This window comes from Furipterus horrens, unplaced genomic scaffold (assembly GCF_987537825.1).
Source record: "Furipterus horrens unplaced genomic scaffold, mFurHor1.1.pri manual_scaffold_2, whole genome shotgun sequence".
NCBI classification, from domain to species: Eukaryota; Metazoa; Chordata; class Mammalia; order Chiroptera; family Furipteridae; genus Furipterus; species Furipterus horrens.
The window spans coordinates 58,670,138-58,695,349 of NW_028327172.1; the positions used below are offsets into that span (position 1 = coordinate 58,670,138).

General features: G+C 35.7%; 1 protein-coding gene across 2 annotated transcripts in view; it reads right to left on the minus strand.

Annotated features, from left to right (window-relative positions):
- Positions 1-14,800: 14,800 nt before the first annotated feature.
- TMEM135 (transmembrane protein 135) overlaps positions 14,801-25,212 on the minus strand; it is a 237,959-nt gene continuing 227,547 nt past the window's right edge. For both annotated transcript variants that reach the window (XM_090265753.1, XM_090265752.1), the window contains 5 exons: positions 24,305-24,368; positions 23,248-23,324; positions 19,232-19,330; positions 18,386-18,453; positions 14,801-16,551 (listed from right to left, as the gene is read on the minus strand). In XM_090265753.1, coding sequence (XP_090121879.1) covers positions 16,419-16,551; positions 18,386-18,453; positions 19,232-19,330; positions 23,248-23,324; positions 24,305-24,368 — 441 coding nt within the window. In that variant the 3' untranslated portion in view covers positions 14,801-16,418. The remainder of the gene's footprint in view (positions 16,552-18,385; positions 18,454-19,231; positions 19,331-23,247; positions 23,325-24,304; positions 24,369-25,212) is intronic.

A 25,212-nucleotide genomic window follows, 5' to 3' on the forward strand; every position in this document is an offset into this window, starting at 1 on the left:
TCAGAGGGAGTGAGTCTGAGTAAAGTCCATGTGTGGACTAAGAGGAACTGCTTGGGACTCCAGAAGTTTCTTCCACCAATTCAATCCCCACTATTTTTGCAGCCAGAAGTTATGGGGACTTATCTTCCTGGCACTGGAACCCTAGGCTGGGGGGTTCTGGTGTGGGGTTGGGACTCCTTGGCCCCAAGATATCCCTCCCAAATTTTTATGCACTGCATGTGGATGTGGGACCAGCCCATTCTGTGTCTCCACCCCTCCTACCAGTCTGGATGGATGTGGTTTCTATAATTCTGTAATTGTCAGACTTCCATTCAACTCAATTTCTGACATTTCTGAGTGATGGTTGTACTATAGTTGTTTTTATGTGGTTGTGCAAGTAGGCAAGCCATGTTCACCTACACCTCCATCTTGACTGGAAGTCTCATTCTGGTTTTAGTTTGCAAAGATTTTGAGAATCTTTTCATGTGTTTACTTGTCATTCATGTATCCGAATTTCTGTCCACTTAAAAATATCAGATTGTTCACTTATATTGAGTTTTGAGTTATCCAACTGCCTTTTAGCCTTCATTTTTCTATTGATAAGTAATTTGTTAATCTTACTGGGATTCCCTTGTAAGCAATGCATTGTTTTTTTTTTTCTTTTTTCTTTTCATTTTTAGGGTTTTTCCTTTGTCTTTGATTTGTAGCATTTTTACTATGATGCGTCTGTTTTTGGATCCCTTTGAGTATATCCAACTTGGAGTTCATTGAGTTTCCTATATATAGCTTATATTTTTAAAACACATGTGGGGGTTTTGCCATTATTTCTTCAAATGTTTTTCTACACCTCTCTCCTCTGGAACTCCATTATGCATATATCAATGCATTTAAAGGTATCCCACCTTTCTCTAAGGCTCTTCATTTTTCATTCTTTTTTATTTCTGTTCTTTGGTTTGCACAATTTCTGTGGATGTATCTTGAAGTTCAGGAATTCTTCCTTATGCTATTTCAAATAATCAACCCTTGAACAACATAGTTTTGAATTCCATGGGTCCACTTACACATGATTTTTTCTTTCAGTTGTCCAGTTCAGTTGACCTGTGCAGCCCAAACCCATCTTGTTCAAGGGTCAGTTCCACAGTGGGAATTGCATAAGCAGAGGGCTGACTGCAGTTATATATGCAGGTGAGTGGCATCCCCCAGAAACATTGCTGAAGTATCAATTGTATGTTGTTAAGATTCGCCCATGAATTTTTATTTTCAGTTGTACTTTTCAACTCTAGAATTTCCATGATTCTTAAAAAAAACAAAACAACTATCTTATTGGTATTCTCTATTCGATGCAATATTGTGATCATACCTTCCTTTGCTTCTTTTGTTTTCCTCTACTGTGAGCACTTATAATGACTACTTTGAAATATTTTCTTATAAAGTCTGATATCTAGTCATTCTCACAAGCAGTTTGTGCTGTTTGTTTTCACTAGTATATGGGTATTATTTTTGTTTCTTTGAATGTCTGATAAATTTTTATTGGACACTGGACATTTTAGATAATATAGTGTAGCAACTCTGGGTAATGGACTCCTCCCTCCCTCCAGGGCTTGTTGTTCTTACTTTCTCATTTGTTGAGTAACTGGCTGAATTGTTCCAGTGAAGGCTATTTCTCCCACACAGTGCTAAGCCTCCTAGATGCTCCTCAGGGATATGCAGCTTTGGGTTTTCCCAGTGACCCTGGGATGACAGCAGTACTGACAGGGCTCCCTGCCTGCCACCTTTCCCTGGCTCTGAAGCTGGGAGTGAGACAATGGAAAGCTTCTCTTGGAATGACACTTCCACTCCAGGAGCACAGTGAGGGTGCGGATGGGCAATAGCATGAGGTTCTCTTGGCTTGCCTTTCATAGCATGGAACCACCACCTCATAAGAGGGGGCATAGACTTATCAGGGTCCCAGTATCCTCAACATGATGCACCCAAGGTACAGCCCTCATTCCATGAGTGGGGGTTGGGTAAAAGGGAACTCCATCAAGGACAATTGCCTGGGACTTAGTCTCATCAACAGGCAGCTGCAGGTAGTATGAGAACTGCTAAAATCTTGCTGTTCCTGGGGGGGAAAAGCTTTCCTTCTGGGAGCTGGAAAGAAGGGCCCTACGTTCTTGGCTACAGCAGCCTGGAGTCGAGTCTCCACTTCGCTGAGCTGGGAGGGAAGAAGGTGGGAGCATCTTGGATCAAATACCACAGACCTTTCTAAAACTAGATTCACTTTTCTTACTCAAAGTAAAATTCACATTTCTTATTAAATTTTCATAATTTTTGTAAGGAAATGTTTCTTCCTTTACTGTTTGTCCTTAGGACCATTTCTGGAGGTTTTAAATGGTGGAACTTTGTTAAAAATAATTTTCCCAATTTCACTGGGGAACAAGTCAGCAGAACCACTTATGCTGTCAAACCAGAAGCCTCTCTACTGAGTTTCCAGAGTTCTACATTGAGGATAAAGCCCTTTATTGGATATGTGACTTACAAATATTTTCTCCCAATATGTGGGTTGTCTTTTCATTCTTTTAAAAGTATCATTTGATGAGCCAAAGTTTTACATTTTGATAGGACTCTTATTACTCCTATTTATCAGTTTTTTCTTTTATGGACTATACTTTTGGTGTCTTGTGTAAGAAATCTTTGCCTAACCAAAGGTCATAAACTTTTGTCTGATTTTTTTCTTCCAGAAGTTTTATAATTTTAGGTTTCATATTTAGGTCTATGATACATTTTGAGTTAAAATTTTATATATAGTCTGAGTTAATTTAAAAAAAATAAGGGTCAAAGATTTTTTGTTTTTTTGCATATGACTAGCCAACTGTTTCAGCGTATTTGTTGAAAAAATTTTCCTTTTCCCACTGAAGCACCACAGTATCTTTGCCAAAAATCACTTAACTGAATATGTGTAGGCTTATAGTATTCTTATTAAGTCTTGAAATCAAATAGTTTAAGTTCCCTAACTTTGTTCTTTTTAAAAGTACTTTTGGCCATTTTTTATCTTTTTGCTTGCTGAACTCACTTATGAATTCTAACTTTTTTTGTAGGTTTCATATGTTGTCTGAGAATAAGGACTTAGTTTTCCAATTTGGATGATTCTCTTTCTTTTCCATGTTTGACTGCAGTGGCTGGAACCTGCATTGCAATACAAATTGAAGAGGGTGGTAAAGCAGACATTCTTGTGTTATTGCTGTTAAAAAGCATTAGATCATTCACAGTTAAGCATGATGTTAGTGTAGAGGTTTTTATTTTTTGAAGATGTCCTTTATTAGAAGATTCCTTCCTATTTCTGTTCACTGAGTTATGAGAAATGAATGGCTGGATTTTGTCAAATCCCATTCCTTATTCTATTGAGATGATCATATTTTTTTCTTTTTAGTGGGTTAATATAATTAAGAATATTGATTTTTTTTCATTGTTAAACCAACCTTGCATCCCTAGGAAAAACTCCATTTGGTCACGATATGTTTTATTTTTATATATTATGTCCACTTTGCTAAAATTTTGTTTAAAATTTTTATCTCTATGTTCAAGAAGGATGTTGGACTTTTTCTTTTCTTGCAATTTTCCTGCCTGATTTTGGTACATTGGAAATTGCTGGCCTCTTAGAATAGGGTTAGAATTTTTCCTTCTTTAACTTTCTGGAAAGTACGTATAGGATAGAACTGGAGTTATTTCCTACTTAGATGTTTGGTGGACTCACCAGTGAACAGAGCTGGTACTATAGTTTTGTTTGTGGGAAGGGTTTTAACTAAAAATTTCATTTCTTTAATAGAATCAAACTACCTAGTTCTTCTTGCAAGAGCTTTGTTAATTTGTATCTTTCAAGAAGTTTGTTCATTTCATTTAAGTTATCAAACTTATTTGCATAGTTTCTAACAGTCAGTGATTATACGTTTAACTTCTGAAGACTATGGAGTGATGTCACCTCTCTTATGTCTGATAGTCTTGTGTTGTCTTTTTATCTCTATCAATCAGTTTGGCTAGAGGTTTATCAATTTTATTGATTTTTATCAAAGAAGCAATTCTTGGTTTAATTGTTCTCATTTTTCCATTTTTATCACATTGATCTGTTATCCTTATTTCTTTTTCTGCTTACTTGGGATTTAACTACCTTTTTATAAAGACGAATACTGAAACCATTAATTTGAGAATTTTCTTCTATTTTAATATAGGCAGCTAGTGCTTTAATTTTACTCTAAGTATTGCCTTATCTGTATCTAATAAATTTCAATATATTGCTTTCATCTTCATTCAAGTCAATATATTTCTAATTTATTTTTATTTCTTCATTAGAAGCATGTTGTTTAGTTTCCAAATATTTGGGGAGTTTCCAGATGTTACTGATTTCTAATTTTTCTTTTTCTTTTGCCAGAAAATAGACTTTGTATGATTTGAACCCTGTATGTATCATGGCTTGCTTTATAGCCCAGAATATGGTCTCTGTTGGAGATGTTATGAGTGTACATGAAAAGAGTGTGTATTGTGCTGTTGCCGGGTGGAGTGCTCTATAAAGGGCAATGAGGTCAAGATGGCTGCTAATGGTTTTCAAGTCTTCCAAATACTGATTTTCTGTCTACATGTTTTATTAATTATTGAAGGTGCTGAAATATTCAGCTATATCTGTGGGTTGGTTACTTTTTGCTATATAGTTTATCAGTCTTTTCCTCATATATTTAGAAGATACACAGAAACATTTAGGGTTGTAATTTCCTCTTGTTAACCTAACCCCTTGCCATCATAAACAACCAGAATATTTTCAAGTTCTGAAATCAACTTTGTTTACTATTACTATAGGTCACCTGCTTTCTTTAAATTATTGTCACCATATTTTTCTGTATACTTTTATTTTAAACTTCATGTCTTTATTACCTAAGTGGGTTTTGAGTGAGCAGCATATAGTTGAATCTTGTCTTCTTTTACTCCATGTGAAAATCTCTTCCTTTTTACTGAATGTTGAGACCATTTACAATCAATGTAATTATTGATATGGTTGGGCTTAAATCTATTATCCTGCTATTTATGTTTTTACCTTTGTTCCCATTCCCCATCTTTTTCTTCCTTCTTTCAGATTAACTGAATACTTACTAATTCCACTGTATTTTTTTTGTTGGCTTATTAGCTATATCACTTCTTTGGGGGTAGGGGAATTACTTTAGGATTACATTATACATCTTTAACTTATCACAGTTTCCCTCCAAGTAATATTACACCACTTCGTATATAATATAAAATTACCATAGTACACATCCATTTCCCCTTCCTAAACTCTCTGTAATTATGTTGTACTTGACATGAGTTATAAACTCCAGAACAAATTACTATTTTTGCTTTCAGCAGTCAATTATCTTTTAGATTTAAAAGTAACAAAGTTTTTATATTTATCCACATATTTACCATATTTCCACATGACATTATTTATGTCTGAAAGACTTTTAAAAACATTTCTTATAGTGCAGGCCTGCCAGTGATATATTCATTCAGTTTTTGGATATTTGAAAAAGCATTTTGCCTTTTTGTTTGAAAGATACCTTCACTGAATACAGAAATCAAGATTGAGAGATTTTGTTTCGCTCCTTTTAGCATATTAAAGATGTTGCTCCACTGTCTTCTGGTTTCCAGTTTTCAATGAAAAGTTTCCTGTTATTTTTATCTAAACTCCTGTATATAACACGTGCCCCTCCCCCATCCTTATACTCTTTTTATTTCTTTTTAATCACTGGTTTAATTTGAGTTAGATGTGCTTTGGTGTGATTCTCTTCATGTCTCTTGTCCTTGAATTCACTGAACTTCTTGGATCTGTCTTCAAATGACCTGAATAACAATGAAAATACAAGAATATTTTTCTGTAGCCTTTCCCTTCTCACAACCTTCTCCTCTCCTTTAGATCTCTTTCCTTTGAGCACACCAATGATACGCTTATCAGTCTGCCTGAAGTGACCCTGTTTATGGAAGCTCTGACCACTGTTTTTTCAGTCATGGTTTGCTCTAAATAGTTTGGAATAGTTTTTACTGCTATGACTTCAAGTTCTATAACCTTTTCTTTTGCTCTTATCCACTGTTCATCCCACTACGTTTTTTCAAATCTCAATGTATTTTTCATCTCTTTCATGTAATTTTCCATGACTCAATGTGCTCAATCTCTTCTCTACTTCTTGACCACTACATTCTTATGTGACATATAGTTATGTCCTTTTGTGTAAATAGTAATTGTATTATTTGTGTCATTTCTGGGTGTTTCTTTTCTCCCTCCCTCCTCCTAAGGGTTGTATTTTCTGATTTTTTGCATGCCTGACAATTTTGTATTGGATGCCAAACATTCTGAATTTTATCTTGTCACCTATTTAATATATTTGTACCCTATATTCTTGCACTTTGTTCTAGGAGACAGTTCCTTAGAAACTGATACTTTTGAGCCTTTAGATCCTGGTTAATTTTGCTGTCCCACTGAAGCTATACATTTCAGACGCTCCTACAGAGAGCCCTTTGCATTACAAAGTTTTTTACTCTGGCTAGCAGGAACACAAACTATTCATTGCCTTGTGTGAACTTCAATGGTTGCTCCCTCTGCTCCTTTCAGGCAGCTCTTCCTCCAGCCTCAGTAGTTTCCCCCCATGCATAAGAAGTACTCGCTTCATTTCACAGGGGACCCCTTTTTAGATCTCTATGCTTTCTTTCTGTGCAGCTCACTGCTCTCTTGTACTCCGGCCTATGAGCTTCACCCCTGTGGCCTCTCTGGACTCCCAGGTCTGCTTCCTCAACGCAGGGAGACCTTGGGCTCTGCGCCGGTGTCTCTAGGAGCTGCCGTCTGGGCCTTTCTCCAGGCATCAGCTGGGCAACCACAGGCTCGACACGCTTGCTTTCCTTCTCCCAAGGCCCGCTGCCCTGCACTGCTTGGTGCCGGGTGTCTGAAAACTGTTGTTTTATCAATATTATTAGGAATTTTTTTTTTTTTAGTGTTTTCAAGTAAGGTAGTTCCAGTTCCTGTTCTTTCATCTGAGGTGAAATTAAATGTCAAAATCATTTTGAAGGCAAGATTGTTATTACACTGTTATATGATTACTTTTAAGAAAGGGGAATGAAGATGCCAGTTCTAAAAGGTACTGTTATGTTCTGAGGGGAGAAAAAAAACAAACTTTCAAATCTTAGAGATTTGAGCTCAAATTCCAGTATTGCCACCTTGGGCAAATCACCAGCCCCTCTGATTCCCAGTTCTCTCACTGGTACAAGAGAACTCATGATATCCACCTCATAGATTATGAGGTCTGAATGTGATGGAAGCAATTTGCTGTATATCAAACGCACCTCATACATTGTAGTTTCCTTTCCCCCCTAAAAAGATGAGAAGCTATTTTTCAGGACCCTGCCTCTACTGAGAATGATCCCAAGCCTTTCCCTCTTGAATAGCAAAGATACTGTTACAGGAAAATAATAATCATAACATGCTATAGAAAAAAGAGACACAAAGTATAATCCTAGGAAAACAGCCTGTGAATTTTTACCCTGTGAAAATGAATGTGAAGAAAAAGCCCTGTCTACTTCTGATTTGGATGAGGCAGTTTTTACAGTGGGGAGTGATGCATAATTCCAGCTCTGTCAGGGAAAAGCAAACAAATGAAACAGATGACAAATCATTTCTCTGAGACCTGAAGCCAAACTGGCGCAGCTGCTGGAATGGTGGCAGAAACCAATTTTCCAGAGTATTTACAAAGTCATTTGTAAGGATAATATTTTCCAGACTTTTATAGAGGAGGCTAAGGATAGACTTCCAGTCTGCAGATGCCACAAAGTTAGCATGTATTTAACAGGCAGTTGCTGAGACTACCACCTCCTACCCTAACCCCCCCCCCACCCCCCAAAATAAAAAGTCCTGATCTGGGCACAGAGATGGGGGATGAACTGTGGTCTATATACCACAATCTAAAGAAGCAACAAATGAGTACACAACTAATCAAAATCAAATGGAATGTGTTTTGTGGGAGGTATTAGCAAACTACTTCCAAAAAGACAGAGATCAGCAAAGCCTTCCAAGAGGAGATGACTGAATATTTCAGGATACATGCAAAACAGAGGAGGGGAGGAAAAAAGAGTTTTCAAGTCAAGGGAGGGAGGCATACAATAGGAAATGGATCTGAGGCCTGATCTATATAGGACTGGAATGTGTCAATTAGAAATGTTTTTAGCTGAAAGAATCCTTTACTAATAGAATCGTAAGCTATGGAGGTTTGTTTTCTCAAAACACTCTGAAGTATGTGGTTACTGGCATTGATTCAGTGGTTCAAGAATGTCATCTGGGAGGCAGGTTCTTTCCATTTTTCTGATCTGACATTTTAACATGGTGGTTTTTCATCTTTGTACTTTTCACCTCATATTTGCAAGATTGTTGCCACAGATCCAGATCCCATTAAGTAGTGTTCTGAACAAGAAAAAAAAGGCAGGAGCTGAAAGGAGCTTTCCTTTAATCAAGGAAGAAAAAAATTTCCCAAGGGTTTCCCAGATTTTTCCATTACATCTTATTGGCCCAAACTGGGTCATGTGACCACTGTCAGAGGAAAGATTGGAAAAATATCTGGACAAGAAGAGAGAAGTGACATGAAAGGCCTAGAAAAAATATAATCTATCCCTGGGGTCTGAGCATCTTGCTGCTTTAAACAAAACCAGTACTCTATCAGCAAGGAAGGATTGAACAGCCATTAGTTGAGCAATTAAGAATGACTGGAATCCCATTTTTGAACTTTAATCCAAATTATAGAAAGAGTTCTAGCGAGGGAAAAAAAGATGCCCTGATGATTCAATTATACCTCTAGTTTTACAGATTTATTTATCTTGCCCTCTCAGGTCTTAAGAGAAACTTACTGGTATTCCTGAGAATGACAGACTTTCAAAAACTGCAGACTCGGATTTGGATGCAACTGAATTTCTACACTTTTGCAGGTTTTACCTATATTACATATTAAATTTCAAAAATATGGTTAAAAATTTTATTCATATCAAACCTCTCAACACATTTAATACATTTCTAACTAAATGAGGGAATAACTGCTGTCTTTTTTTAAGCATCACAAGACCATTCAATTATTCGTGCCACAAACACTAAATACTTTGACAAAGCAAAGTACCTTACTAGTCAATACTTAGTGTTACCACTGGCCTCCAGTCAGGTTTCTATTTATAAGGCTTGCAGACATGGCCCCTACTTTGGTAATGCTGAGAAAAATCCCATCTCCCCCTTTAGAGACTGTCTTTTCAACATACCAAGTTTGATAGTATACACTTGTTACCTATGTCATTGGGACATGACTCTATTCCTACTTTGAATGAATCACTTTGGCTCACGTCTGAGGGGAGAGGAGAAAAGGAGAAGCTATCTTTTTTTTTTTTTTTCATTCCTTCAGGCTCTTACCTGATCAAGGGTCAGACTGATGCTTATGTCTCACCTTCAATTTTCCCTGAAACAAATGAGAAAACACAGGGTTGGGAAAAAGTAGGTTTACAGTTGTGAGTACATAATACACAGATTTTATTCTTGTATTATTATTTATTATTGTATTTTTTTCAGATGAACAACTGTAGACCTACTTTTGCCTCACCCTGTAAGTACTTCATTTTTCCCCTAGAGAATTCTGACTGAAGAAATAAATGGCAAAGATGCAGTAAAAAGGCACAGGCTTGGGAAGGCAAAGAAATAGGAGGAAAGAGGTAAGACTCGACATGTGTGTTTATAGTATCTTCTCACCCATCCCTTTTGGCACCCCATCCCATAATGACCAACAACAGGATTACTTTGTGCTTTAAACCTTTTTAGACCATTAGCACCAAAAACTCTGTAGCCATAGGGTCCTTTTGTAGACCAAAATAAACTGAAAAAAAAATTCACTTAAGGGGTTGACTGATGACTAAGAAAAGCTGACAGACACTGAAGAAACAGGAGTCAGAAATTGCCTGGTCCAAATTAAGGGACAGCAAAAAGTAATACTGCTGGGCGACTTCAGCCAGTACAGGCCCACGGGTGCCCTGGTGGAAGCCTGGACGTCCTGGCCACATGGGGTGCTGAGGCTGGCATGCTGTGTGACAAGTGCAGGGAACTACCTACTACCCACAGCCTGGGGTTTCTGACAAAATCAGAATGTGAGGCTCTGGAGGGGGAAAGGTAAGAATGGGTAACAAAATGAATAACAAAAACAAAAACAAAAGCAGGCAAGCACAGTAGCTTGTGTGCAAATTGCACCTGGCCTGATGTCTTTGCTGTTGACCAGCTTGTGTTCTGTGTGTGTGTTATCACTGGGATTTTCAGGTTTGCAAGCGCAAAGGATAAAACCCAATACGTGATTTCACTTGGGGCATGTTTAAAGGAGGAAGGGGTAGAACAAAATGGAGAAAGCAATAAGAAAAAGGAAATGAATTCCACCCCTTCCCTGGAGCCACAGCAAGTCAGGTGATATTAGAGGGTTGTTGGGAAGAGACTGACTATCCTGGATTCAAAGGACCTGCATATAGAGGAACATCTTTCCACATCTGTGCAATTCTCATCCATACCTTCGTGCCTAAGAAATGCAGTTATATCAAAAGTCACTGAGACTGGAGATGTTTCCTTCAGAACTCCCCCTTGACAAGCAGTCACCAACGGAGGCAATAGAGTGCTCTCGCTCAAGAAGCATAGTCAGCAGAATGTAACATCAGGCAGCCGAAGAAAGGCAAGAAGAGGGACGAGGAATGGGGAAGGGCAACAAATGGTCAGACATAAAGATTCTAAGGCTGGGATGGAGGAGGAGAGAGATGGGTCATAGAACTGAAGGAGAGAGAGAGGCCAAATCAAAGAACAAGAAACTAGTTACCAGGTATTAATTCTTTCTTTCAATTAAAAGATGCCTGCACCTCTTGGGGTTTCCCAGTGGACAGCTACAGACCACATCGGAGCACTATCACCCTGCTGCTGCACAGCTGATCCTCCATGGAGGCCAGGGGTTGGTGGTCAGTGATCACATCCCATGCTTACAACACTGGTTATAAGGATGCTCAAGGAACTTAGTGAGGACCTCAGCAGTATAAAAAAGATCCAGTCGAAACAAAGGATATACTAATGGAAATAAAGAACAGTTTACAGGGAAACAACAGTAGAGTGGATGAAACCAAGAATCAAATCAATGATTTGGAACAAAAGGAAGAAAAAAACAACCAATTAATACAAGAAGAAAAAATAATTTTAAAAAAAATGAGGGTCATGTAAGCAGCCTCTGGGGCAATTTCAAGCATTCCAACATTCACATCATATGGGTGCTAGAAGGAAAAGAGAAAGAGCAAGAAATTGGAAATCTATTTTAAAAAATAGTGAAAGAAAACTTCCTTAATTTGGTAAAGGAAATAGACATGCAAGTCCAGGAAGCACAGAGTCCCAGACAAGATGCATACAATAAAGAGAGACTCTTAAAAGCAGCAAGAGAAAAGCAGTTAGTTACCTACAGGGGAGTTCCGAAAAGACTGCCAGCTGATTTCTCAAAAGATACTTTGTAGGCAAGGAAGGACTGGCAAAAAATATTCAGTCATGACAAGCAGGGACCTACAGCCAAGATTACTCTACCCAGCAAAGCTATCATTTAGAATGGAAGGGCAGATGAAGTGCTTCCCAGACAAGATAAAGCTGAAGAAGTTCATCACCACCAAGCTATTATTATATGAAATGTCATAGGGACTTACTTAAGAAAAAGAAGATCAAAACTATGAACACTAAAATGTCAGCAAACTCACAACTATCAACAACTGAATCTAAAAAAATAAAAACAATCAAACTAAGCAAACTAGAATAGGAACAGAATCATAGGCATGGAAATCATTTGGAGGGTTATCAGCTGGGAAGGAGGAAGGGGAGAAATGAGGAAATGGTGCAGGGACTAAGAATCATAATCGGCTGGTACAAAATAGACAAGGGGAAGTTAATAATACAGGAAAGGGTGAAGCCAAAGAACTTACATGCACGACCCATGGACATGAACTAATGGGGGTGGGATTGCTGGAGGGAAGGGGGTACTGGGCAGAGGGGAGCAAAGGGGGAAAAATTGTAACTACTGTGACAACATAATCAATAAAATATACTTTTAATAATAATAAAAAAAAAGTTTCCCAGACAAGAAAAAACTAAAGGAGTTCATCATCACCAAACCATTATGTGAATTGTTAAAGGGACTTACTTAAGAATAAGAAGATCAAAACTATTAATAATAAAATGGCAATAAATATATATCTATCAACAACTGAATCTACAAAACTAAGCAAGTAAGAAGAACAGAGACAGAACCATGGGTACAGAGAGCATTTTGATGGTTGCCAGATGGGAGGGACTGTGAGGGAATGGGTGAAGAGGTGAGGGGATTAAGAAGTACAAACAGGTAGTTACAGAATAGCCATGTGGGTATAAAGTACAGTATAGGAAATGGAGTAGCCAAAGAACCTAAAGAGAATCCATGGACATGAACAATGGTGTGGGGATTTCCTGAGGGGGGGCAGTACTGGGTGGAGGGGGGTAACGGGGGGAAAACTGGGACAATTGTAACATCATAATCAATAAAATATAATTTTTTAAAAGTCACTCAACTTTCTCTCACTGTAAAATAGCACACATTCCCTTTCACCACTGCTGCAGTCCTAGGCACGTGCTATATCATGGCCAGCTCCTGCTCCTCTGCTTCCAGAAGTCACCCACCTCTGTCAGTCTCGTTTCTTCATAGTTACCCTTTTCATACCACAGAGCTATTACAAAGTCGCCTGAGGGTACAACTTGAAACAAACACAGCCTCAACCCTGAAGTCCCCATATCCTAACTTGAGGGAAATACCACACAGTCCCACTCTCAGATCTCAGTGTCACCTCAGTCTCTGACTCCCCTCCCTCTCTTCTTACTAATTCCACAAGGGGAATTCGCAAAGCTAGCTGAAGCACCAAAAGGGTAAGGCACAGAGCTGAGGCAACTATAGAACACTCTCGTGGGCAGCTGCAATTAAGCTAACCTTAGTCCTCATCACCCTTTCTTCCAAGTCCTACAAAAACATATTCATTTCTTACATTTTTATTGGTTCTTTTTTTCTTGGTCAGTCATTTTCAGTATTGAAAATTCTCTATCTGAAAATAAATATTGAGGAGATAGATAATCAGCAGCAGATCAAGGTGTTAAGGAAGATAAAGTTTATTAGATATCTGAGCAAGGTCCCAACGCAGAAATGAATATACTTTTGCCTTTGTGGAGCAAAATATGATCCATGTAAAATGATTTTGTTGCTCTGTCAAACTATTTTCTACTTATACAAGTAAAAATAAATCACATGGACAGTACAGGGACTATGAACTAGGTGGTTTCTCAGATTCAAAGACAGCAAGAACACACGGACACTGCTCCCAGTGCGCACGTGCCCTCTGGCCCTGCCCAGAGGACCCTGCCATGTGAGGATGTGACATAAGCAAGTGGATGAAGCTTCTTGAAGGAAAGGACATTGGTTTCCTTTAACTAGGCATCAGCAGAGGACTTAGAAATGCAGGGATGTGATAAAGTACAAGCAGAAGCAATTTTGCCAGCATTAACAACTAAATCAAATGTTAGCCTAGACATAATCCACAAGGAGATGAATAGTCAAGATCATCAAGAAATATCATCAAGAAATTTCATCACAAAAGACATGTTCATTCTAGAAAAAAGTAAATTATAAAAGTTGAGAGCAAAGAATAAAAAGATACAATTTAAAATTAAATAACAACTGACTAAAAAACAAATGGAGGCAAAAAATAAACTAGGTATTAACTGAGTAACAACAATATTTAGAGATCAAGAACAAAGTTATAGAAGTAACCATGGAAATTAAGACAACTGAATTAAAGGTTTTATTTCAGAAATGAGTAATAAAATGAACGTAAACTCTCTGATAAAAAACTAATTGGTAAGAATCCAAAAGATCTGAGACAAATTTTTTATCTTGTAACTTCAGTCTCTACTTGGTTGGTACTAATGCTAGAATTTTATTAATATAGGAAATGGCAATGAAATAGCCATAATACTACCAACTACCTCAATGCACTGTTTTTCAATCTACATACAGATGTAAGAAAATACCAATGGGGCATATTAATGTTTAATACAATTAGTTCTGGTGAAAACTTACCATAGGCAGAATTTCTTCAGCATATACATGGATTAAAAACATGTTTTGGAATGGCGACATCTATTTGACTTTATTTATGATGCCAAGTAATCAATCAATACCTGATTAGTTAGAGGTAGAGAGATATTCATTTGGATTGTCTTAGGGAATGCAAAAACACTTCTTTGTGTTTGCTCGAAAAACTACACTTTGCAATCTGTCCCAATAAAATCACACTGGGTTTCTCTATTCACCAGTGTAATTAGTTAAGTAATCATTCAAGTTATCCATTCATTATTGTATTCTGTTTCATGAGATGGTTATTTATTTTTATATTTTATATAAAATAAATGATGACTGTAATTTGTAAAAAAAAAAAAAAAGAAATAAAATAGTAAATCATAGAAATGCACCTTTTGAACAGTAAAATTTTACCAATCTCATCAAATTTCAGTAGAATTTATCTTTCAATATCATAGCCTTTTAATGTCAATGAAAACAATAACTTATGGATTAAAATGTTTTTCCTTTTAACCTTCCAGGAAATATTATAAACATAATTTCTAAATAGAGAAAATGAGGTACAGGTCGCAGCGTTGCCTTCGCCGCTGTCACACTCCATTTCTTAAAGTAAACACAGCACTAATAATCATTTTGATTCCAGTGAATGAAAACTTAAAACTTAATTTATTAATCAATTTTGAAGTCTGAAATCAAAACGATCCTTTAACAGTATTGCCTAATAGACAAGCCAATTCTAAAACGTTATTCACAATGCAAAATTTTGAACAAATTAAAGTGGCTCTCCCTGTTACCATGGTATCAGAGTCTGTCTTTTTGTTGGGTTTCAATTTTCCATAACAACCAAGGATAGGATTACATGTAAACACAAGTATATAAGGCTTGATGAAATCAAATATGAAGGATTAAGCATTTTTTAAAAGTCTGGGTTATAATTCTTTTGCAATATAAGTTCTAATGCATAATTAATTTACAATGGCCTAAAACTTTTCAGCAACAAAATTATATTTAAAAATATACCATCATCCCTGTTTGTAACAACGTTAACTGTAGACATCACAGCCACTTAAGCCTTTGATTAACTTAGAAAAGTATACTTTTTCCCTGAAAGACTCTTAAGAGTAACCATATTTTAATCACAGAGTTCCTATACTAATTCATAAACAACAGTGACTACATTTTTGTCACTTCTTTGTTCTAGCAGGAGTAAAAATGGTGATAATGACTTTGAAAAGAGGCTAGAAACTGAATGCAGTTAGTGCTATAATAAACTTCTATACAGCTATTGAATTTTTATATTCTTTTTAGTTGTAAAAACCTCCACTGTATAGGTACAGGAGTTGAGAGGAAACAAAACTGCCAGCCCTGTCAAAACCACTTTTGTTCCATAGAATTTTGATCCCTTCTAAATCAACAATGGCATACAAACTTAGCTATGAAAAATTTAGTCCCTGTGGATGAAAACAAACATAATAAACCTACAGGAGGTTTACGAGTAACTTCATTTGCTTTTAAATATTCAAGTGTAATGTGTCTGCAAAAGATTAAAACTTACATTTCAACTTGGTCAGCTATGTCAATTCCCATTTGCACCTAACCTGCCATCATCAGTACGTAGGTTCACTGGGCTGCAAAAGAGCCCAGCTGATTGTGGAGAGAGGTGACAGTATCCATGGCAGAAGAGCACGGACACACGGCATTTATCCAAACACTAAGAGGCCCATCTCTGAATCCCTGAAGTAAGAATGGCCACTTAAATTGCTCTACACTAAAGCAGCATTGTCTGTGAAGAGTTAATTCATACCCATAACATTTCACTACTAAAATTACCAATTCAAAAGTTAAAAAATATATACAGAGCAAATCCATGTACCCGTGAGCCTCTGTATCCTAAAGTGGAGAAATATTCTTAGTTTTAACCAAGAATTATACTGGAATGAACTAAAAACATTGCTTAAAGTAATTTTAAGTATCTTATTTTTTACATAGATTATTTAATATTGCTTGTGGATATAATTTAATCAACAATATACTACCGTGATCTAGAATCAGATTCTGGCTACAGAGGGAGCTTAATTATTAAGCAACACCTTCCTAAAAAGCTTCTGTATTTCTGATTGGTAAGAAAAAGAAACAAAAACAAGCATCGTTCATTGAAATAACACTGAAGTTCAAGCTCGGACCCCCTCCTTTGTGTTCAACATAATTAACTCTTCAGGATAAAGTAATGGAACATTAAGACACATTAATAAATTACAGTCATCTTCAGGAAAATTCGATGGGCAGCTCTGGTGGTACAGTCGTGTATCTTGGGTCCAACCTAGGGATAAAATCCTGAAAGTGTTTAGATGCACCAGTACCAAAAACATCAAGAGCTTTTCGGTTCATGACAGCAAATCTGTAAAACAGAGGACACAATAAACAAGTATTTAATGAAGCTTATAAAATGAGATGATTCACTCTACTTCACTTATCTTTCATGAGATGGAAAATGGAAAAGGCTGGCATGGCAGAAGACTCACTGGCAGATTCAAAAGTCACTCTGATACTCTTCCTCAAGATCACTGTCCCATTTTTTTCTTTAAAGAGATAATAATCCCCAGCCCAGAAACCCCAGAGATTACCATCATTATTTCAAACCCTTTCTAATAGATAATGTAAAATAGAAATATACATTCATGACCATTTTTCTGATGGATGAAATCATCAGAAACTAAAGAAACAACAAATGAACTAACATTTACCAATGAGGCAAAGATATTAAATGTAATTTCTCTCATTTTAAGGTCTCACAACCAACAGAAAACACATCCAGAAGTGCAAGTATTTAATAATTAATAGGCAAACAGCACAGAGGTTTTCAAAATTCTAATGGCCACAACAGAGTTAAAAACCCTCATTTTATATACCACCTAATCTAAGAGACATAAAATTTTAAAAGACACATATTTAGCTAATGTGCAGGATGGACCTTCTGTGTCTCTCTGTGCCTGACCATGAGCATCTCCTCTCTGGAGAAGACAGCAGAGTGAAATTAGCTGTGAGTCATTACCCAGTATCATTATTCTAAGAGCCTTGTTAGTTCCTTTTCAAAGTGAATTTCCTTCCAAACGGTTGAACTCATTAATATGAAAAACTAAATGAAAAGGAAATAAATTAATAATAATAATAATAATAATAATAATAATAGTAATAAAAAGAATGCACAGTGTCATGGCTAAAAGAATCCTAAAGCCAGACTGCCCAGCTCATATCCCAGACCCATTACTTATTAGCTGTGTGACTCTGGAATGCTATTTAAGATCTCTGTGGGTCTCAGTTTCCTCGTATGTAAAATTGGGACATTAATAGTTCCTATCTCATAGTTATTTTAAGGATTAAACACATATGTATGGATACAGGTGTTGTACGTATATATATGTGTACATAAGTGTGTGTCCCAAAACCATATCTGGGACCCAGTAAGCACTATACAAATGTTTGCTAGTAGTACTATTAATGATAGTAATATTAATAGCCGCTACAATTTACTGAGTATTTATTAGGTGCTAAGTGCTACTATAAACATCTCAATTTTCTTGCAACCATAGAAAGTTTGTGTTATTGTTTCATGGTTGATAGAAAATACTGAGACTCATTCCCACCAGTGACACAGTCAAAGGTAACAACTGAAGTCAAACCCAGGTCCATTCTACTCCAAAGTCCATGGTCTTTCTAGTAGGCCAAGCTGTCTCCCAAAGAATTAGATTAAGATCAGAAAATGCTAACAACAACAATAAAGAATATGACAATACAGACAAAGGAAAGTATGCCTACAATATCAGGCAAAAGAATACAATTCTCTCTCCAAAATGGAAATCATTAATTGTTTAGGCATGATTTCTTATGAATCTGTTTAATATTTTTAATAAAGAAGATGAGATCCAAGATTTTAAAAGTGAGACTTAAGTATGTTAGGTGGTGACTAATTAGCTGTTTTCAAAACAACATAATATTAATCTAGAACACTTAAGATATATAAAATAATATAGGGAAAAATTGTCAAAATAATGTTCATGAAAAGAAGGCCTCATGTTATTCTTATTAAGTTGGTCATATTTGACTGATATCTAGATATCCTACTTTGCCAAGAAAAGAATATTCCCTCAAGGAGACAAAAAGATTCAAAATCTTTCTTATGGAAAAAAAAATCTTTTTTTTCTTTGACCAATTAAAACATCTCGGTCACTTACTTGCCCTTGGTGAGCCTTAACAGGAATTTCCAGTAAGATGGTCGCAAAGTCTGAACTTCCATGACAGCCTAAGGTTAGAGTATTCAATTTTAGACTTCTTTTAGTCAATAGCAGAGATTATCAGCAGTCTTAGGCAACAGAGTAGCTTAATTTCTACTTTTATTGCTTGTTGTATTTAAAAAATGACAGATAACAATAATAACAAAACATGTATATATGTTTAAATTGATAGCAGTTAAGAGTCTTTGTAGATGTGCTTTCAATATGAATACTGCTTATGAAATAATAATTGAGTTAATTAAGTCATTATTATCAGGAAATATTACTGAATACCCATTAGACAGCTGGCAGCAATACTGCAAGAAAGTGCAAAAAAAAGCTGTCCCCAAAACTTTGCAATAGCCCTAAAACCATTAACATCAATAATGATGATTACAGAATTTACAGAGTTTGAACAACGCTTCTATTAAGTGAGATTTTTTATCCCTATCCTCACTGCCTGAGTAATATTGAGGAAATGCAATTTTATGCCTATGGTATCTTCTTTCTAAAAGAAGTATAATTGTGTTGGGCCAATCTAGCCAATACTAAAGTAATAACTTACCTATAAAAACTACACTCTGTTTAAACCTCAAAATTGTTGTGTTCATAAAACATGAACTTCCCCATTAAGATAACATGTTTAATGATTTGAAACTTGGAAGCTATATTGCTAGAAAAAAAAAATCAAGAAAAGCATCCAATGTAATAAATAGAAGTGTTCCCAGGTCTTTATTTTTCCCCCATTGGTTCAATGTACATTAGAAACAAATAATTCTATTTCTCATTTCAAAAAGCTATACTTACTGCTTGGAAGCAAATTGCTGTAGAGATGGAATAGATGATAGTATCTGCATGGGGAAAATAGGGAACCTTTCCTGCTTCAATGCCTTTGAAATACATTGTCTGCAAAACAAGCATAATGTGAGATTCATAAAGAGAACAACTTTAAATAGCATTAACAATGTAGTTGAGCATTGTGCTCCCTATCTACAACTATTTTTTCTAACTTCAAAATCCTAACAATCCTTTTCAGAGCTCAAATCCCAGGCAGCATCTTCCACACCAGCCTTATGTGTCAGCCTTTCCCTTGGCCTCCTTACTTCACCCAAAACCCCAGACACCAGTAACAACAATTGTCTGCAAAAGTCAACAGCACTTTATTTCTACCTCTTCTATGTCATTTATTCTTCAGTGCTTTTTGCACAATGCTCAGACCCTCCTCCATTCCATTAGACCTATTCATTCATGCATTAAATGTTAATCGTATTAATTTAACCATATGCTGGGCAATATTCAAGGAGTTAGTGATCTGAAAATGAATAAAAATGGTCAGTGCTTAACAGAAATAGACTCTAATGAGGCTATAAGATATCTACATAGATATATACAGGTAACTAATAGCCTCATTAGATGGGTTTGTGTATATGTATATAAACTTATATTTAATAAATATATTTTGGCTCCCCAGAGGAGAGAGCAACTACTTGGTCTAGGACCAAGGAGAACTTCAGAAATGACTACATTTGAATACTGCTTCTTAAACCATCTGCAGTAAAAATAGACAAACAAATATCACTTTATAAAATGAAAAGAGGCTTAGGAACCTCTAGAACAACTTTAAAAACTCTAGCTATTTTGCCCTGGCCAGTGTGGCTCAGTTGGTTGGAGTATCATTCCACAGACCAAAAGGTCACACATTAGATTTCTGGTCAAGGGAGTGAAAGCAGTTCTACCTAATATACAGAAACAAACACAGGGAGGCTGCCAAATTGAGGAGGCAAAAAATATAGCCCAAAGTCAAAAACAGAAAAAAAAAAAAAAAACCAGAAAAAGAATGAAATAAAATGAAGATAGACAACCTACCAGTTGCGGAATTCAAAATACTAGTGATAAGGATGCTTAGAGAATTCATTGAGTATGGCAAAAAAATAAAGGAAGAAGCCAGGATTCAAATCAGTAATTTGGAACATAAGGAAGAAATAAACATTCAATTAGAACAGAAAGAAGAAACAAGAATGCAAATAATCGAGGCGAGGCATAGGAACCTCTGGGACACCTTTAAACCCACCAACATCTGAATCATAGGGGTGCCAGAAGGAGAAGAGGAAGAGCAAGAAATTGAAAAATTATTTGAAAAAATAATGAAGGAAAACGTTCCTAATTTGGCAAAGGAAATAGACATACAAGTCCAGGAAGCACAGAGAGTCCCAAACAAGCTAGACCCAAAGAGGACCACACCAAGACACATCATCATTAAAATGCCAAAAGCTCAAGATAAAGAGAGAATCTTAAAAGCAGCAAGAGAAAAGCAGAGTTACCTACAAAGGGGTGCCTATAAGACTATCAGCTGATTTCTCAAAAGAAACTTTGCAGTCAAGACGGGACTGGCAGGAAGTATTCAAATTGATGAAAAGCAAGATTCGTCTACCCAGCAAAGCTATCATTTAGAATGGAAGGGCAGATAAAGTGCTTTCTAGACAAGGTAAAGTTAAAGGAATTCTTCATGACCAAGTCTTTATTATATGAAATGTTAAAGGGATATATTTAAGAAAAAGAAGATCAAAACTATGAACATTAAAATGACAACAAACTCACAACTGTCAACAATTGAATCTAAAAAACAAAAACAAAGTCAGCAAACTGCCAGAGTCATAGGTATGGAGGTCATTTGGAGGGTTATCAGCGGGGAGGCTAAAGGAGGAGAAATGGGGAAAAGGTACAGGAATTAAGAAGCATAACTGGTATGTACAAAATAGACATAAGGAAGTTAAGAATAGTATAGAAAAGGAAGAAGCCAAAGAACTTACACGCACAACCCATGGACGTGAACTAAGGGGTGGGATTCCTGGAGGGAAGGGAGGTACCAGGCAGACGGTGACAAAGGGGAAAAAAATTGGGACAACTGTAACAGTTGTAATAATCAATAAAACATACTTAAAAATGTGTATTAAATCATGTCATTTCCCTTCTTAAAACACTCCAATAGCTTCTTATTGCAGAGAAAAAAAATTCTCTTCTCTCTCTCTCTCTCTCTCTCTCTCTCTCTCTCTCACACACACACACACACACACACACACATACACACACACAGATAAAGCAAATGTGCATTTCCTTAAATGTCATTAGGGACAAAAATCTTCAGTGAATTAAAATTTTTAAAAATCAAACAAGTTAAATAAAATGTATAATCTTAACTTTGAATTGTAAATATCAACATGCTATTAATTATTTTATCTTTCTCTAAAAAGAAAGAGAAAAAAATCTACTAGCTCTGATCACTGGAAGGTTGAGAAAACAACCACTAGACTGGGAGCAAAAAATTTCTAGCAACCAACACAAGTCTTTAAATACCACTTTCTACCAAAGGAAACTAGGGACTAGTGGGGAAAAGGCCGAGTGATTCTACATTTAGGTAGGAAAAGTCCCAGGTGAGCCTGGAATATCTTGTTTTATCACAAAACAAGAAAGCTATCAAAGATATTGGTATTATATCAAAAAGAAACAGAAGTCAGCTTTTAAGAGGTTCTCACAGCCAAAGATGGGGCATTTGCACACGATGATTACAATGGGTTGAAACAAATAAATACGATATAATCATGACTTCATATGACACTTGAATTCATAGGTTACCTTTGCAGGATGCTAGGGACTAACTTACTCTGAACACTGGTAAATAAAGGGCAGTAATGAAGCATTTTATTATGACCTGGTGAATAAACTGTTTCAGGGTAATCAAGCAGTTGAAAAGGAAAAGTTCTTTTCAGAAAAATTCCCACTAATAAATGCAAAAAAACTTAATATTAGTTTATATCATTGGCAACCCTCAATGACATGATTCCTGGTAATGATCATCAGTGGCTGATAAAATAATTAAATAAAAGACTAATGAGGAACCTTATGTTGGGTCTATCACCACTGAGTCCACTGATCAATCTTAGCACCACAAAAATAAAAGAAACAGACATTTTTGTGCTTCTTAAAGTGATGCAATAGGAATTCACACATGGTAACTATGAAATAGTTGTGCAACACAACACTCTTTCCCCTCAAAAAAATTGAAACTTAATTTACTTAGGCCTCTAGATCTAAAAGTTTACAGGAATTTACAGAGTTTAAAAACATGTTTATACTTCCAGTGAGAATGCCATCAACAAAACCCAAAATGTGGGAAATTCCATACAGCTAACTACCTAGGTCTTCAACAAATAACTGGCAAAGGTAAAAAGAAGAGCTGGGTAACTGTAATATTATAAACTAAAAGAGACTTTGGATCCTGATTAAAACAAAGGCATCGCAGACTTGTGAGATAATCGGTGAACATGTATGTTCTAACTGGATACATGATAATATTAAAGAATTACTAGGTTTTTCTTAGTGTATGATAATTGCATTGTGGTTATATTTTGGTTAGTATTGTTGATTTATTTTTAAGGTCTTTATCCGTTAGCCTTAGTCTTTAAGGAGTCTTTATCCTGAGTTGTTTATGAATGAAGTTATACCGTGTCTGGGATTTGCTTTATAATAAGTCGGTACTTGAGAGTTTGAGGCATTATAGATAAAATGAGATTGGCCAAATGCTATAACCGTTGAAGCTGTGTATGGGTGCATGAGGGTTAATTATATTATTTTTTCTATGTTTATGTATGCTGGATAATAACACAGATAAAGAAAGAAGACAAAATAGGGGGACTGACTTTGTAAATACTTTTATAGGATTAGAATTTGCTTTTTAAATTAGGACATATATTTGTTGCTAAAGCAGCTCAAAAGCTGTACTGTATATCCTTTGGAACTGTAAATGGATGAAAATGTTTGCTTACCTCCACCAATTTGGAAGCTAAATACATAGAAATTGTTGTGCTTTTATAAAACATCATTGATACTCCTGCCAAAAATCCTGAAACAAATAAGGCAAAACTCATCAGACCTTGAAGTATTTTCTTTGTTATTAAGTCATTTGGAAATGTCAATTTGCTTAAATAAGAAAGAACTGATTTACAGCACTGCCTTTTCTTACATCAAAATCAAAGATAGTAATACACTTGATGACATTAAAATGGATGAGTTCTTATTATCACATATTTTTAACTTAAGGAAATTGACCTTCAGAGTTAGGAACAAACAATTCTGAAACATATATTATAAGAAACTTCACATTCTAAATTTAACTTTAAAAACAGTGGTGGTTTTGTCAAAATAATGGCTTTCAAAAATAATTTTTAAAGGCTATTGGTATAATTTCTAATTTTAAGTGAAAATAGTTATTCATCTATTTTCCTAACAGCTCAAATTATTTTTAGTGCTATCATTACACTGCTTTCCATATTATTGCCTTCATTCTATAAATGGAAAACCAAGGCAGAGGAGGACTGGAATACTAATAGTAGGAAAATTACTGATAAATGTCTGAAAAATTGTCTATTTAACTTTAGTCCATATTTGTACTTATAGAAAAATTTCTTCAGTTTTTATAAATTATTTGCATTCCTAAAAATTAATAAAAATTATTAAAATGTCACTTACCAGTGATAAAAACAGAATATTTTAAGAAATCTAATCATACTTAAAATAGTACTACAGTCACCCTACAATACTTTAAAACTTCATGTTTTTTTGTGACACATTCCCCAGGATTTCTGGCCTGTAGAAGGGTGGATACCCAAGTCATTATATTTGCCAACGCAAAACACCAGATGGCAAGAGTGCCTTGATACGTTAAACTTCACAAATATAAAATGTCTGGTCTACTGCCTCAAAAGGGATTCTATTACAGAGAAAAGAAGATAAAAAAGAAATCAGATGAATCTGGAAATTATTTCTGATTCATTCTACCACTGATTGATGCAAATAATAATTCTTTTTTAATCATTGCTTTACCAGCTATAATAGCATGTAGTTCATCATCCAGGTTTCTGACCCAGCGCAGGAAGCAACTAGTACCCTGTGTCAAGAAGAAAATACAATGAATTCAGTTGTTTCACTCTAGGAAAAAAATGCACGTAACATCTGTAATGAGTGAGTCACTATTTTGACCTTGGAGGCAAATTGGTGATCTTACCTAAATCTAACTGAATACATGATTGGAATAATTATAAACAACTTATTATAAAGTTACTGTTTTGGATATTTTTATTATAATGATTTTTCAAAATGAATCTGTAGGTTCTACTTCTGCCTACATGTAGAATGCTGGGAAAAAGTATTACTTCTACTCTAACAAGGAAAAGAAGCTGGATAAACCACAAATCTGTCAAACCAGAATTCTCTATAGAGATATTTTTCAGTTTGAAGGTGAAATAAAGACGCTCTCACGTAGACAAAAGCTGAGAAAATTTACCTGCAGACATGCACTACCAGAAATGTTAAAGGTAGTTCTACATGCAGAAGGAATGTGATACCAGATAAAAAATTATATCTGTAAAAAGAAATGAAAAGCTCTGGAAATGGTAAAATGAAGGAAAATTAAGAAGACTTGTTTTTCTTATGTTTGACTACTGTAAAAGTGAATTAACTGTCTAAGGCAGTGGTCAGAAAACTATGGCCCACTAACCAAATCTGCCCTGCCATCTGTTGTTACACGGTTTGTGAGCTAAGAATGTTTTTTACACTTCTAAATGGATAAAAATAAACACAAAAATAATATTTTGTGACAAGTGAAAATTATATAAAACTCTAATTATGTGATAAAGTTTTATAAGAATACCACCATGCTCATTCATTTGTGTATTGTCTGCTGTCTATGGCTGCTTTCACACAACAGAGAGTTGAATGACAGACACCATGTA